Raw genomic sequence first — 12,441 nt, 5'->3', positions numbered from 1 at the left:
CCACCATTCACAATAGGTGATGTCACAGCTCACCTCCTCCTCCTCCTGTACAATGACTGATAACACCTATATATACAGTAGATAACACAGGATTCACCATTCACAATAGGTGATGTCACAGCTCACCTCCTCCTCCTGTACAATGACTGATGTCACCTCTATATACAGTAGATAACACAGGATCCACCATACACAATAGGTGATGTCACAGCTCACCTCTTCCTCCTGTACAATGACTGATAACACGTCTATATACAGTAGATAACACAGGATCCACCATTCACAATAGGTGATGTCACAGCTCACCTCCTCCTCCTGTACAATGACTGATATCACCTCTATATACAGTAGATAACACAGGATCCACCATTCACAATAGGTGATGTCACAGCTCACCTCCTCCTCCTGTACAATGACTGATAACACCTCTATATACAGTAGATAACACAGGATACACCATTCACAATAGGTGATGTCACAGCTCACCTCCTCCTCCTGTACAATGACTGATAACACCTCTATATACAGTAGATAACACAGGATCCACCATTCACAATAGGTGATGTCAAAGTTCACCTCCTCCTCCTGTATAATGACTGATGTCACCTCTATATACAGAGGATAACACAGGATCCACCATTCACAATAGGTGATGTCACAGCTCACCTCCTCCTCCTGTACAATGACTGATAACACCTATATATACAGTAGATAACACAGGATTCACCATTCACAATAGGTGATGTCACAGCTCACCTCCTCCTCCTGTACAATGACTGATGTCACCTCTATATACAGTAGATAACACAGGATCCACCATACACAATAGGTGATGTCACAGCTCACCTCTTCCTCCTGTACAATGACTGATAACACGTCTATATACAGTAGATAACACAGGATCCACCATTCACAATAGGTGATGTCACAGCTCACCTCCTCCTCCTGTACAATGACTGATATCACCTCTATATACAGTAGATAACACAGGATCCACCATTCACAATAGGTGATGTCACAGCTCACCTCCTCCTCCTGTACAATGACTGATAACACCTCTATATACAGTAGATAACACAGGATCCACCATTCACAATAGGTGATGTCACAGCTCACCTCCTCCTCCTGTACAATGACTGATAACACCTCTATATACAGTAGATAACACAGGATCCACCATTCACAATAGGTGATATCACAGCTCACCTCCTCCTCCTGTACAATGACTGATAACACCTCTATATACAGTAGATAACACAGGATCCACCATTCATAATAGGTAATTTCACAGCTCACCTCCTCCTCCTCCTGTACAATGACTGATAACACCTCTATATACAGTAGATAACACAGGATCCACCATTCACAATAGGTGAGGTCACAGCTCACCTTCTCCTCCTGTACAATGACTGATAACACCTCTATATACAGTAGACAATACAGGATCCACCATTCACAATAGGTGATGTCACAGCTCACCTCCTCCTCCTATACAATGACTGATAACATCTCTATATACAGTAGAAAACACAGGATCCGCCATTCACAATAGGTGATGTGACAGCTCACCTCCTCCTTCCTGTACAATTACTGATAACACCTCTATATACAGTAGATAACACAGGATCCACCATTCACAATAGGTGATGTCACAGCTCACCTCCTCCTCCTGTACAATGACTGGTTACACCTCTATATACAGTAGATAACACAGGATCCACCATTCACAATAGGTGATATCACAGCTCTCCTCCTCCTCCTGTACAATGACTGATAACATCTCTATATACAGTAGAAAACACAGGATCCACCATTCACAATAGGTGAGGTCACAGCTCACCTCCTTCTCCTGTACAATGACTGATAACACCTCTATATACAGTAGATAACACAGGATCCACCATTCACAATAGGTGATGTCACAGCTCACCTCCTCCTCCTGCACAATGACTGATAACATCTCTATATACAGTAGAAAACACAGGATCCGCCATTCACAATAGGTGATGTCACAGCTCACCTCCTCCTCCTGTACAATGACTGATAACACCTCTATATACAGTAGATAACACAGGATCCACCATTCACAATAGGTGATGTCACAGCTCACCTCCTCCTCCTGTGCAATGACTGATAACACCTCTATATACAGTAGATAACACAGGATCCACCATTGACAATAGGTGATGTCACAGCTCACCTCCTCCTGTACAATGACTGATAACACCTCTATATACAGTAGATAACACAGGATCCACCATTCACAATAGGTGATGTCACAGCTCACCTCCTCCTCCTGTACAGTGACTGATAACACCTCTATATACAGTAGATAACACAGGATCCACCATTCACAATAGGTGATGTCACAGCTCACCTCCTCCTCCTGTACAATGACTGATAACATCTCTATATACAGTAGAAAACACAGGATCCGCCATTCACAATAGGTGATGTCACAGCTCACCTCCTCCTCCTGTACAATGACTGATAACACCTCTATATACAGTAGATAACACAGGATCCACCATTCACAATAGGTGATGTCACAGCTCACCTCCTCCTCCTGTACAATGACTGATAACACCTCTATATACAGTAGATAACACAGGATCCACCATTGACAATAGGTGATGTCACAGCTCACCTCCTCCTCCTGTACAGTGACTGATAACACCTCTATATACAGTAGATAACACAGGATCCACCTTTCACAATAGGTGATATCACAGCTCACCTCCTCCTCCTCCTATACAATGACTGATAACACCTCTATATTCAGTAGATTACACAGGATCCACTCACTCTGACATGCCAGGCTTGACTGGTCACTCTTCACAATGAGAAACTTTACCCATCAGACCTCAGTCCAGAGCCTCTCACCTATCCTTATCAGATCTCCACTTTGCACTGATGAGGAGCAGTAAACCCGAAACATGAGATTCTGGTTCAGCTTTTAACCTAAGTCATTTGACAAGGCTCGTTAAAGGGTTGATAATGACTTTTAAGATTGCTACTTACAATTGTTGGCACTAGACATCTTCCTCTCTGAATAGACAATTTGCATAGACAGATTATAATAAGATATATAGCTATACAGGACACTGAACATTTTCCAAATATCGGGGCAGGATTAATACCTACCAAGATCACAAGGATCTGCGGAGAGGGTCACCAGACCCAACATTCTCCTGCTCCAAGGTTGGAAACGGCAAAGGGAAAATGATCATCGTTGTTTTGTTACGAGGAAAACTATTATATAATTTTTTGGGGGAAACAGTGTATACTGCAGAGGATGGGAGGCGCGTCGTTAACCCAATAAAAAGAGTCTCTCGCCTGGGAAATGGACAACAAACCTGACAACAATCTGGAGCATTAACTTGTACTAACGGTCGTCAAAGAAATGAAATGAAGGTCTTCAAAACATAGGATAGGGGTGAAGACCACCCTTTGGTAATTTTTGAGTATTATGGAAAAATCTGACCCCAATGGTTGAGGGTGATGTACTAATGCAATCAGGGGGCTACATACAACCCTTAGTAATCCACCATATTGTCCAAGAGATATGGACCTTTTTTATTTAGTCCTAACAGGTGCAGCTCACAGGGTAATAATCCAGAGCAAGTTAAATACGCCCCCCAGAGGAGCACGTGAGCCGTGCCCCAGAAGAGCCTGTAAGCCACGCCCAAGAGGAGCCTGTGAGCCACGCCCAAGAAGATCCTGTGAGCCACGCCCAAGAGGATCCTGTGAGCCACTGCCAAGAGGAGCATGTGAGCCACGCCCAAGAGGAGCATGTGAGCCACACCCAAGAAGAGCCTGTGAGCCACGCCCAAGAGGAGCCTGTGAGCCACACCCAAGAAGAGCCTGTGAGCCACACCCAAGAGGAGCCTGTGAGCCACACCCAAGAAGAGCCTGTGAGCCACACCCAAGAGGAGCCTGTGAGCCACGCCCAAGAGGAGCCTGTGAGCCACTCCCAAGAGGAGCCTGTGAGCCACGCCCAAGAGGAGCATGTGAGCCACACCCAAGAAGAGCCTGTGAGCCACACCCAAGAGGAGCCTGTGAGCCACGCCCAAGAGGAGCCTGTGAGCCACTCCCAAGAGGAGCCTGTGAGCCACTCCATAGAGGAGCATGTGAGCCACGCCCCAGAAGAGCCTGTAAGCCACGCCCAAGAGGAGCCTGTGAGCCACACCCAAGAGGAGCCTGTGAGCCACGCCCAAGAGGAGCCTGTGAGCCACTCCCAAGAAGAGCCTGTGAGCCACTCCCAAGAGGATCATGTGAGCCACTCCCAAGAGGAGCCTGTGAGCCACGCCCAAGAGGAGCCTGTGAGCCACGCCCAAGAGGAGCCTGTGAGCCACGCCCAAGAGGAGCCTGTGAGCCACTCCATAGAGGAGCCTGTGAGCCACGCCCAAGAGGAGCCTGTGAGCCACGCCCAAGAGGATCATGTGAGCCACTCCCAAGAGGAGCCTGTGAGCCACGCCCAAGAGGATCCTGTGAGCCACTCCCAAGAGGAGCCTGTGAGCCACGCCCAAGAGGAGCCTGTGAGCCACGCCCAAGAGGAGCCTGTGAGCCACGCCCAAGAGGAGCCTGTGAGCCACGCTTACTCGTTAAAGAACATTAAAAACTAGCACTAATTAAAAAGGACCCATATCCCAAGAATCATATGGCAGATTTAAGAAAAAAGAAAAAGGAATAGTGGGAGTAAATAAAGAGGAAAAACTGGCAGCTTCTGATGGGCGACGGGTTCTTTTTAATCCTAAGCTATTGCAGAAAAACTAATAAAAGAAAATCTATTTGAAAACACAGAAACTGAGGAGACAACCAGCCAAACATAAAGCAAAACAGAAAAGCATCTTGTATAATATAGAAAATATATTGTCCGATCAATCGTATTCTAAAAACATAACGACTGTTGTTCTGCCTTCTTCATACAACGATTTACCAGAGTGCAGCGGGATCATAGACTACATATATAATATGGAGCATCAAGGGAGAGACTGCGCCCTGCCAAATGCAAGAAGAGACCAAGCCTAACACTCCAGAAGCTTCCGAGCTGTCCATGGTGCTGAAATGGCTTAGAGGGATATTCTCACATTGTCTCACAACTCTGCAGTCTCTTTACAGTCGCCTCACTTCCTGCTTTCTGGCAGGGTAGGCACTCCTCCATGAGTGACAGTTCTGGTGATAGCTGCGCTGTAGTACTAAAGCTCAGTGCAACGTGTGCTGTAACACACTCGGCTTGTTCTGGAGTGAACACTTATCACTGAATTTACATAAGGAGATAACAGGGCCTTTGTACAAGCGCACAGTTCGGGACAGTGAGAGCTGTGATAGAAGATTCTGGCGATTGTGATTATACAGGATTGATAATAGCCGGTCATCAGGAGCTGAGATAGAAGAGGAAAGTGAGCAGATAGCTGATGCATCAAAATTAATGGTGGGATGGGGGAATGGCTAGGATAGTAAGAGTTAACCTTTCTCCTGGTATGGAACTACTACACACTCTCACACAGGGTTTGGTGGCTGAGCTCCATGAAAACGAGCTGAATAGCGTCTACTGGAGTCATATCATTGAAGGACTGAATCTCTCCATCATTTTTACGACTCTTTTGCTACAAATTTGGTAGCCATTAGGTTTTGGGAAAATCCTGGTGATGGCACCATGGTTCACTAATATACAAGATCTAGATGAGCAGAACAAAGGGATCTACTGGAGTCATAGCATTCAAGGACTGAATCTCTCCATCATTTCTACGACTCTTTTGCTACAAATTTGGTAGCCATTAGGTTTTGGGCAAAGGCTGGTGATGGCACCATGGTTGACTAATATACAAGATCTAGATGAGTAGAACAATGGCCTCTACTGAAGTCATATCATCGAATGACTGAATCTCTCCATCATTTCTATGACTCTTTTGCTACAAATTTGGTAGCCATTAGGTTTTAGGCAAAGGCTGGTGATGGCACCATGGTTGACTAATATACAAGATCGAGATGAGTAAAACGATGGGTTCTACTGGAGTCATAGCATTCAAGGACTGAATCTCTCCATCATTTCTACAAATCTTTTGCTACAAATTTGGTAGCCATTAGGTTTTTGGCAAAGGCTGGTGATTGTACCATGGCTGACTAATATACACGTTCTAGATGAGTAGAACCGTAGCCTCTACTGGAGTCATATCATCGAAGGACCGAATCTCTCCATCATTTCTACGACTCTTTAGCTACAAATTTGGTAGCCATTACATTTTGGACAAAACCCAACCCAAAAGTCCAATGAGAAGACATTTTCACTTTTTTGGGTTTTAAATCAACCAAATGTTTTAGGAATTACAGGTTCATCTTCTGACAGACCTCGAAGTGCCTTCTAAAGTCAATCCTTGACCTAATAATTTTAATAGGACAATGTGCACTCTTGTCTTCGCCCCGCAGAACAAGCAATCTCCAAAAAATACTCTTGGTTCATCTTATGTCCCAGAGAACTGAGAAAGGCGGACAACCCCTTTAAGATGCAGTCACCTGAACATCATTTCTAACAGAGTTCTACATGATCTAAACCTCATTTCCTGTCTGTTAGATTAGACCTCGTACGTCTGGAGGCATTCGAGAACCTGGCGCTAATTGCAAAATAATTTCTAATGATGGAAGAGGTAAAAAATGCATGAAGTAATTTCATCTAATTTCGCCCTAATCACTTTCCACGTGAACGCCCGGCTTTCAATTTTGGCCATTCATTAATCCGCCGTATTACGTACTCTGCACCCTCAAGACTCTGGGCTGTAGAATCCGGAGCCTAGACTGACAATCTAATCAAAAATATATCACTGCGCCATTCAAAAATGGAGATAATTATTATGAGAACCAGCCTTGCATTAGCTAAAATGGGTTTTCCTTATAAGACATAAAGTGTTTTTAAATTAAAGAATGAGGCAAGCAGGAGTCACATCTGCCCAAGGAAATCAGGTTTAATCATCGTCTTCTCTAAAAGCTTGGGCTTCCGAACATTGGCTGCGAGACACGGCACTGACATAATGTTCGGAAACTTCCTGCCTCAACAATGAAAGTAAAGGGAATTTTCTCAACTTCTCTTCTTTTATATAAACGTCAAACGGTAAAAAAAAAAACCTACTTGATACTTTTTGGAACTCTCGTAAAAACTATTGGAGAGAGTCGTACATGAGCGACCACCTCTCCAAGGGCAGCCCCACAACCGGACTCAATGACATATATCCTGCGATTACCATAAATGCTTCAGATGGGAATAATCCTTCAACGGGTAAGTGGTGGTCAGATAAATGGGATGTCTCTAAAGAGCCATTCGGATCAATGACGGAAAGGTACAGAGATAGTAAAAGCCCTGGTGCCAGTGGAGACCAAAAGGTTTCTCAACCACATGAGAAGTCACCAGGCAGGTGAGGAACCCCATTACACATTACGCCCCTGGGTCCCAGAAGCTTAACGTTACATTCCTGCTCAACACCAATCAAATAATAAACCTTAAAAAAAACTCTATTAAACTGGCTAAAGAAATTAGACTTTAGTCACTAGAGCCATCAAGAGTCTATTGGGTCTTCAAAGAGTTCCTCCAACATCTACCATTCAGAAAAAAAAAAAGTTATCCAACTCAGATGGCATTACACCAGTCAACCAAATGAGGTCTACTGGGGCTTCCTAATTTCCATAATAGCAAATTTTGCGGGAATAAGTACGGGACATGATGAATTTTAACATACTAGATCTTTTAGTACTCATCTGAGATAAGCCTTCAACAGAGGTTCCCAGCACCGGCTTACTCTACTCTCCTCATTGAGAATGAATACACGTCTTTGGGAAAGTGTGGAGGAGCCGTTGTCTGTCAATGTCATGTGGCCATGTGACAATCATAAACAGAAGTATTCATGGCTTCAGCAGTAGGCTTGGACTACATTATGGCCTACAGATTAATATTTTGGTGTAACAGAGTAGTTGGAGTGAACTATGATTTTACATTTGGTGGCCTCCGGGTCAATACTGCTACACAAAAATAACACATGACATAAAGATTTGGGTGGCCCTCTAGTCAACGGTGTTACACGATAGTTGTGGTTAACCACTTGGTCAATAATGTTTTCATAAAAATGACAAAGTGATAAAAAGGTAGCGACTGGGCCAATGGTGCCAGTGTGAGAGATGAATTCGAATTTTGCCTGATCCGCTCATCTGTTTGCCCTTTTTTTCTTGAAAAATTCAATTCATAGAGAATTTGTACTCTGTGAATATAATAATATAAAATGTTGTAGTACATAATAAAAATAATATGTACAAAATGATCCCTATAAACTCACCTTACCGCTCACCTCTCCGGACATCTGCTCCTCACAGTTACCTGTCCAGTCCCTGCCGCATCTTCTGATCCACCCACCATTGGTGGCAACTGCTGTGACCTTTGGTGCACAAGTGGAGAACCCTGCCAAGCTCCATTAAAATTAGAAGTCTCGATTCAGAGTGAAAGGAGCGGAGATTCCAGGGGTAGTGGTAGGAGATCAGACAATGCAGCGAGGAACGGACAGATGGTGGCAAGTAGAGGAGTGGCCGGAGAGACGAGTATAAGGATTTTGATGGGCCTTTATGGTCCAAAAGAATGTCAGCCCACAGACACTATTTTGCTGGCTCAGCACAGAAATGAATTACAAAGAAAAAAATCCACTTTGGTGAATGAGAATTTTTGTAAAATGTAATTAGAATTTGATTTCTCAAAATGTATTCGCTCATCTCCGGTGAGTATCAAAGTCCATCTTCTGATGATCACCTGGTAAGTTGGGTTCTCGTGTCAGATTACTCACGCATCAACTTCCGTCAAAGTCCGTGGCTTGCTACTCATGAGGATAACGGAGACCAGAACACAAAATAATCATCATAATAATGGCAACTTTTCAAGACAACCTGAACTTTCAAAGTCAGGAAGTCTTTAAAGGTAAAGGATGACATCTGCTCCTATTGGACCCATTCTGGGTTTATACAGGGCCAGTCACGATGTCACCATTACAGATACATTGTAATAAAATGTTCCTAGTGATTGACTACATCTAGGACACAAAATGATTGTACACGTAGGACACGGTCAACTGCTCTCCGTAGACGATGGTGTAGGACACTGTCAATTCCTCTCCATAGACGACAGTGTAGGACACGGTCAACTCCTCTCCGTAGACGATGGTGTAGGATATGCTCAACTCCTCTCTGTAGACGACGGTGTAGCACACGGTCAACTCCTCTCCGTAGATGACGGTGTAGGACACGTTCAACTCTTCTCCATAGACGGTGGTGTAGGACATGGTCAACTCCACTCCGTAGAACACAGTGTAGGACACAGTCAATTCCTCTTTGTAGACGAGGGTGAAGGACACGGTCAACTACTTTCCAAAGACTACAGTGTAGGACACGGTCAACTTCTCTCCGTAGACAATGGGAAGTTGTCCTTGGCCCCCGCATTATACTGTACACACTTACCACTACACGCCTTTCTGTTGCAAAGTCGTCCTTCTTCCAGAACACCTTCACAAATGTGGCTTTCGTTGGGGGGAGACTGGCACGTCCTAGTTCTGGTTTGCAGCCCACCCCCACAGTCTCGGTTACAATCCCCCCATATCGTCCATGCCGTCCATCCACCTGGTGAGAAAGCACAAAAAAAAGTTCATTAGTTTTAGTCCAAAGTCGCCGAAAAATAAATAACACAGACTAGGTTTCTTTGTACTTTTGAGGTTTCATTTGTCTAGAACTGTTCCAAAAGAGAATCAATTCTTTAACAATACCACGTCAGAGCGCATGGACATTTTTCGAGAAAAAATTCAGGAAACTAAAAACAAATAGGAAGGGCAAAATGATATTTTTGGATACCTAATCTTAAAAATCATCAGCTCATTATAACAGTAGGTGACGACAGTGACATATTCCATTGAGGTTCCATTAGATCTCCAGAGCTGCATTTATAATTCTGCTGGATTTCTTTTTGGATACCTCACGTGTCTCGTTACCCTCAGGAGATTCCATCAGTATCTGTATAAGTTATGTTCTGCTGATGAGTTTTTAGAGCTGGATTACTTATACCAGGAACTGTAAAGATGCATAAATAGTAAAGAACCAACAAAAATGCTCAAATTTCAAATTCTGGAAATACTGGACACAGGATCCACGTACAGTAACAAAATGACAGGGAGATTCCAAGTTTTCCACTGTAATAAGCGCTCACACAGTCAATAAAAAATGGTAAAAAATAAAAATGATTTTTCTGGTCTAATTCTGCAGTTTTTCGCACTTCCTACAGGTTTTTCAGAATTATAATTGGAATTAAGTGATAATGAAATCCAATAACCAGCAGAAGACTCCACGCAGGTCGCTGGGCAGAGCAGATGGTGGGTCATGGAGTCAATCCATATTATTGACCATTAAGAGTTAATTAATACTGCTCGCTGGATCCAGCAGCCGCAGCCGTCATCAAAGTCATGTGATAGGAAAGTAACAGAATGCGGAACCGGATGACAGAATCACCACCGAGAAGAAATCACAAGTATCGGGCAAAGATCCGGATAATCAATGACTGAGTATCAAACAGTTACCGATCCTCGTTATTCTTATGTCCTTTATTAATTAGGAAGGGATTAGGGAGGAAAGGTGCGAAGTAGGAAAACAGATGACCACTGTCCTCATACGGGGTAAGGCCAACAAATCACTGCATTATATGAGGAAGCAACGCAAGACTTTCATTGGAGGCAGTTCAAGAGACATAGAAAATGGTTCATAGGCTGCATGATATAGAGTACTGAAACAAGGAGGAAGTGACGCCTGTATTATACCCCAGAGCTGCACTCACTATTCTGCTGGTGCAGTCACTGTGTACATACATTACATTACTGATCCTGAGTTACATCCTGTATTATACCCCAGAGCTGCACTCACTATTCTGCTGGTGCAGTCACTGTGTACATACATTACATTACTGATCCTGAGTTACATCCTGTATTATACTCCAGAGCTGCACTCACTATTCTGCTGGTGCAGTCACTGTGTACATACATTACTGATCCTGAGTTACATCCTGTATTATACCCCAGAGCTGCACTCACTATTCTGCTAGTGCAGTCACTGTGTACATACATTACTGATCCTGAGTTATATCCTGTATTATACTCCAGAGCTGCACTCACTATTCTGCTGGTGCAGTCACTGTGTACATACATTACATTACTGATCCTGAGTCACATCCTGTATTATACCCCAGAGCTGCACTCACTATTCTGCTGGTGCAGTCACTGTGTACATACATTACATTACTGATCCTGAGTTACATCCTGTATTATGCCCCAAAGCCGCACTCACTATTCTGCTGGTGCAGTCACTGTGTACATACATTACATTACTGATCCTGAGTTACATCCTGTATTATACTCCAGAGCTGCACTCACTATTCTGCTGGTGCAGTCACAGTGTACATACATTACATTACTGATCCTGAGTTACCTCCTGTATTATACCCCAGAGCTGCACTCACTATTCTGCTGGTGCAGTCACTGTGTACATACATTACATTACTGATCCTGAGTTACATCCTGTATTATACTCCAGAGTTGCACTCACTATTCTGCTGGTGCAGTCACTGTGTACATACATTACATTACTGATCCTGAGTTACCTCCTGTATTATACCCCAGAGCTGCACTCACTATTCTGCTGGTGCAGTCACTGTGTATATACATTACTGATCCTGAGTTACATCCTGTATTATACCCCAGAGCTGCACTCACTATTTTGCTGGTGCAGTCACTGTGTACATACATTACATTACTGATCCTGAGTTACATCCTGTATTATACTCCAGAGCTGCACTCACTATTCTGCTGGTGCAGTCACTGTGTACATACGTTACTGATCCTGAGTTACAGCCTGTATTATACCCCAGAGCTGCACTCACTATTTTGCTGGTGCAGTCACTGTGTACATACACTACATTACTGATCCTGAGTTACATCCTGTATTATACCCCAGAGCTGCACTCACTATTCTGCTGGTGCAGTCACTGTGTACATACATTACGTTACTGATCCTGAGTTACAGCCTGTATTATACCCCAGAGCTGCACTCACTATTCTGCTGGTGCAGTCACTGTGTACATACGTTACTGATCCTGAGTTACAGCCTGTATTATACCCCAGAGCTGCACTCACTATTTTGCTGGTGCAGTCACTGTGTACATACATTACATTACTGATCCTGAGTTACATCCTGTATTATACTCCAGAGCTGCACTCACTATTCTGCTGGTGCAGTCACTGTGTACATACGTTACTGATCCTGAGTTACAGCCTGTATTATACCCAAGAGCTGCACTCACTATTTTGCTGGTGCAGTCACTGTGTACATACACTACATTACTGATCCTGAGTTACATCCTGTATTATACCCCAGAGC

At 43.7% G+C, this 12,441-nt stretch overlaps 1 protein-coding gene across 2 annotated transcripts in view; it reads right to left on the bottom strand.

Annotated features, from left to right (window-relative positions):
* Positions 1-12,441, bottom strand: part of LOC138643166 (adhesion G protein-coupled receptor B1-like) — a 572,016-nt gene that overhangs the window by 360,340 nt on the left and 199,235 nt on the right. For both annotated transcript variants that reach the window (XM_069731992.1, XM_069731993.1), the window contains exon 2: positions 9,487-9,645. In XM_069731992.1, the coding sequence (XP_069588093.1) occupies positions 9,487-9,645 (159 nt within the window). The remainder of the gene's footprint in view (positions 1-9,486; positions 9,646-12,441) is intronic.

This window comes from Ranitomeya imitator, chromosome 6 (assembly GCF_032444005.1).
Source record: "Ranitomeya imitator isolate aRanImi1 chromosome 6, aRanImi1.pri, whole genome shotgun sequence".
Taxonomy (NCBI): domain Eukaryota; kingdom Metazoa; phylum Chordata; class Amphibia; order Anura; family Dendrobatidae; genus Ranitomeya; species Ranitomeya imitator.
Note: the sequence above shows the minus strand (reverse complement) of the source record. Positions and strands in the feature narration are given on the sequence as shown.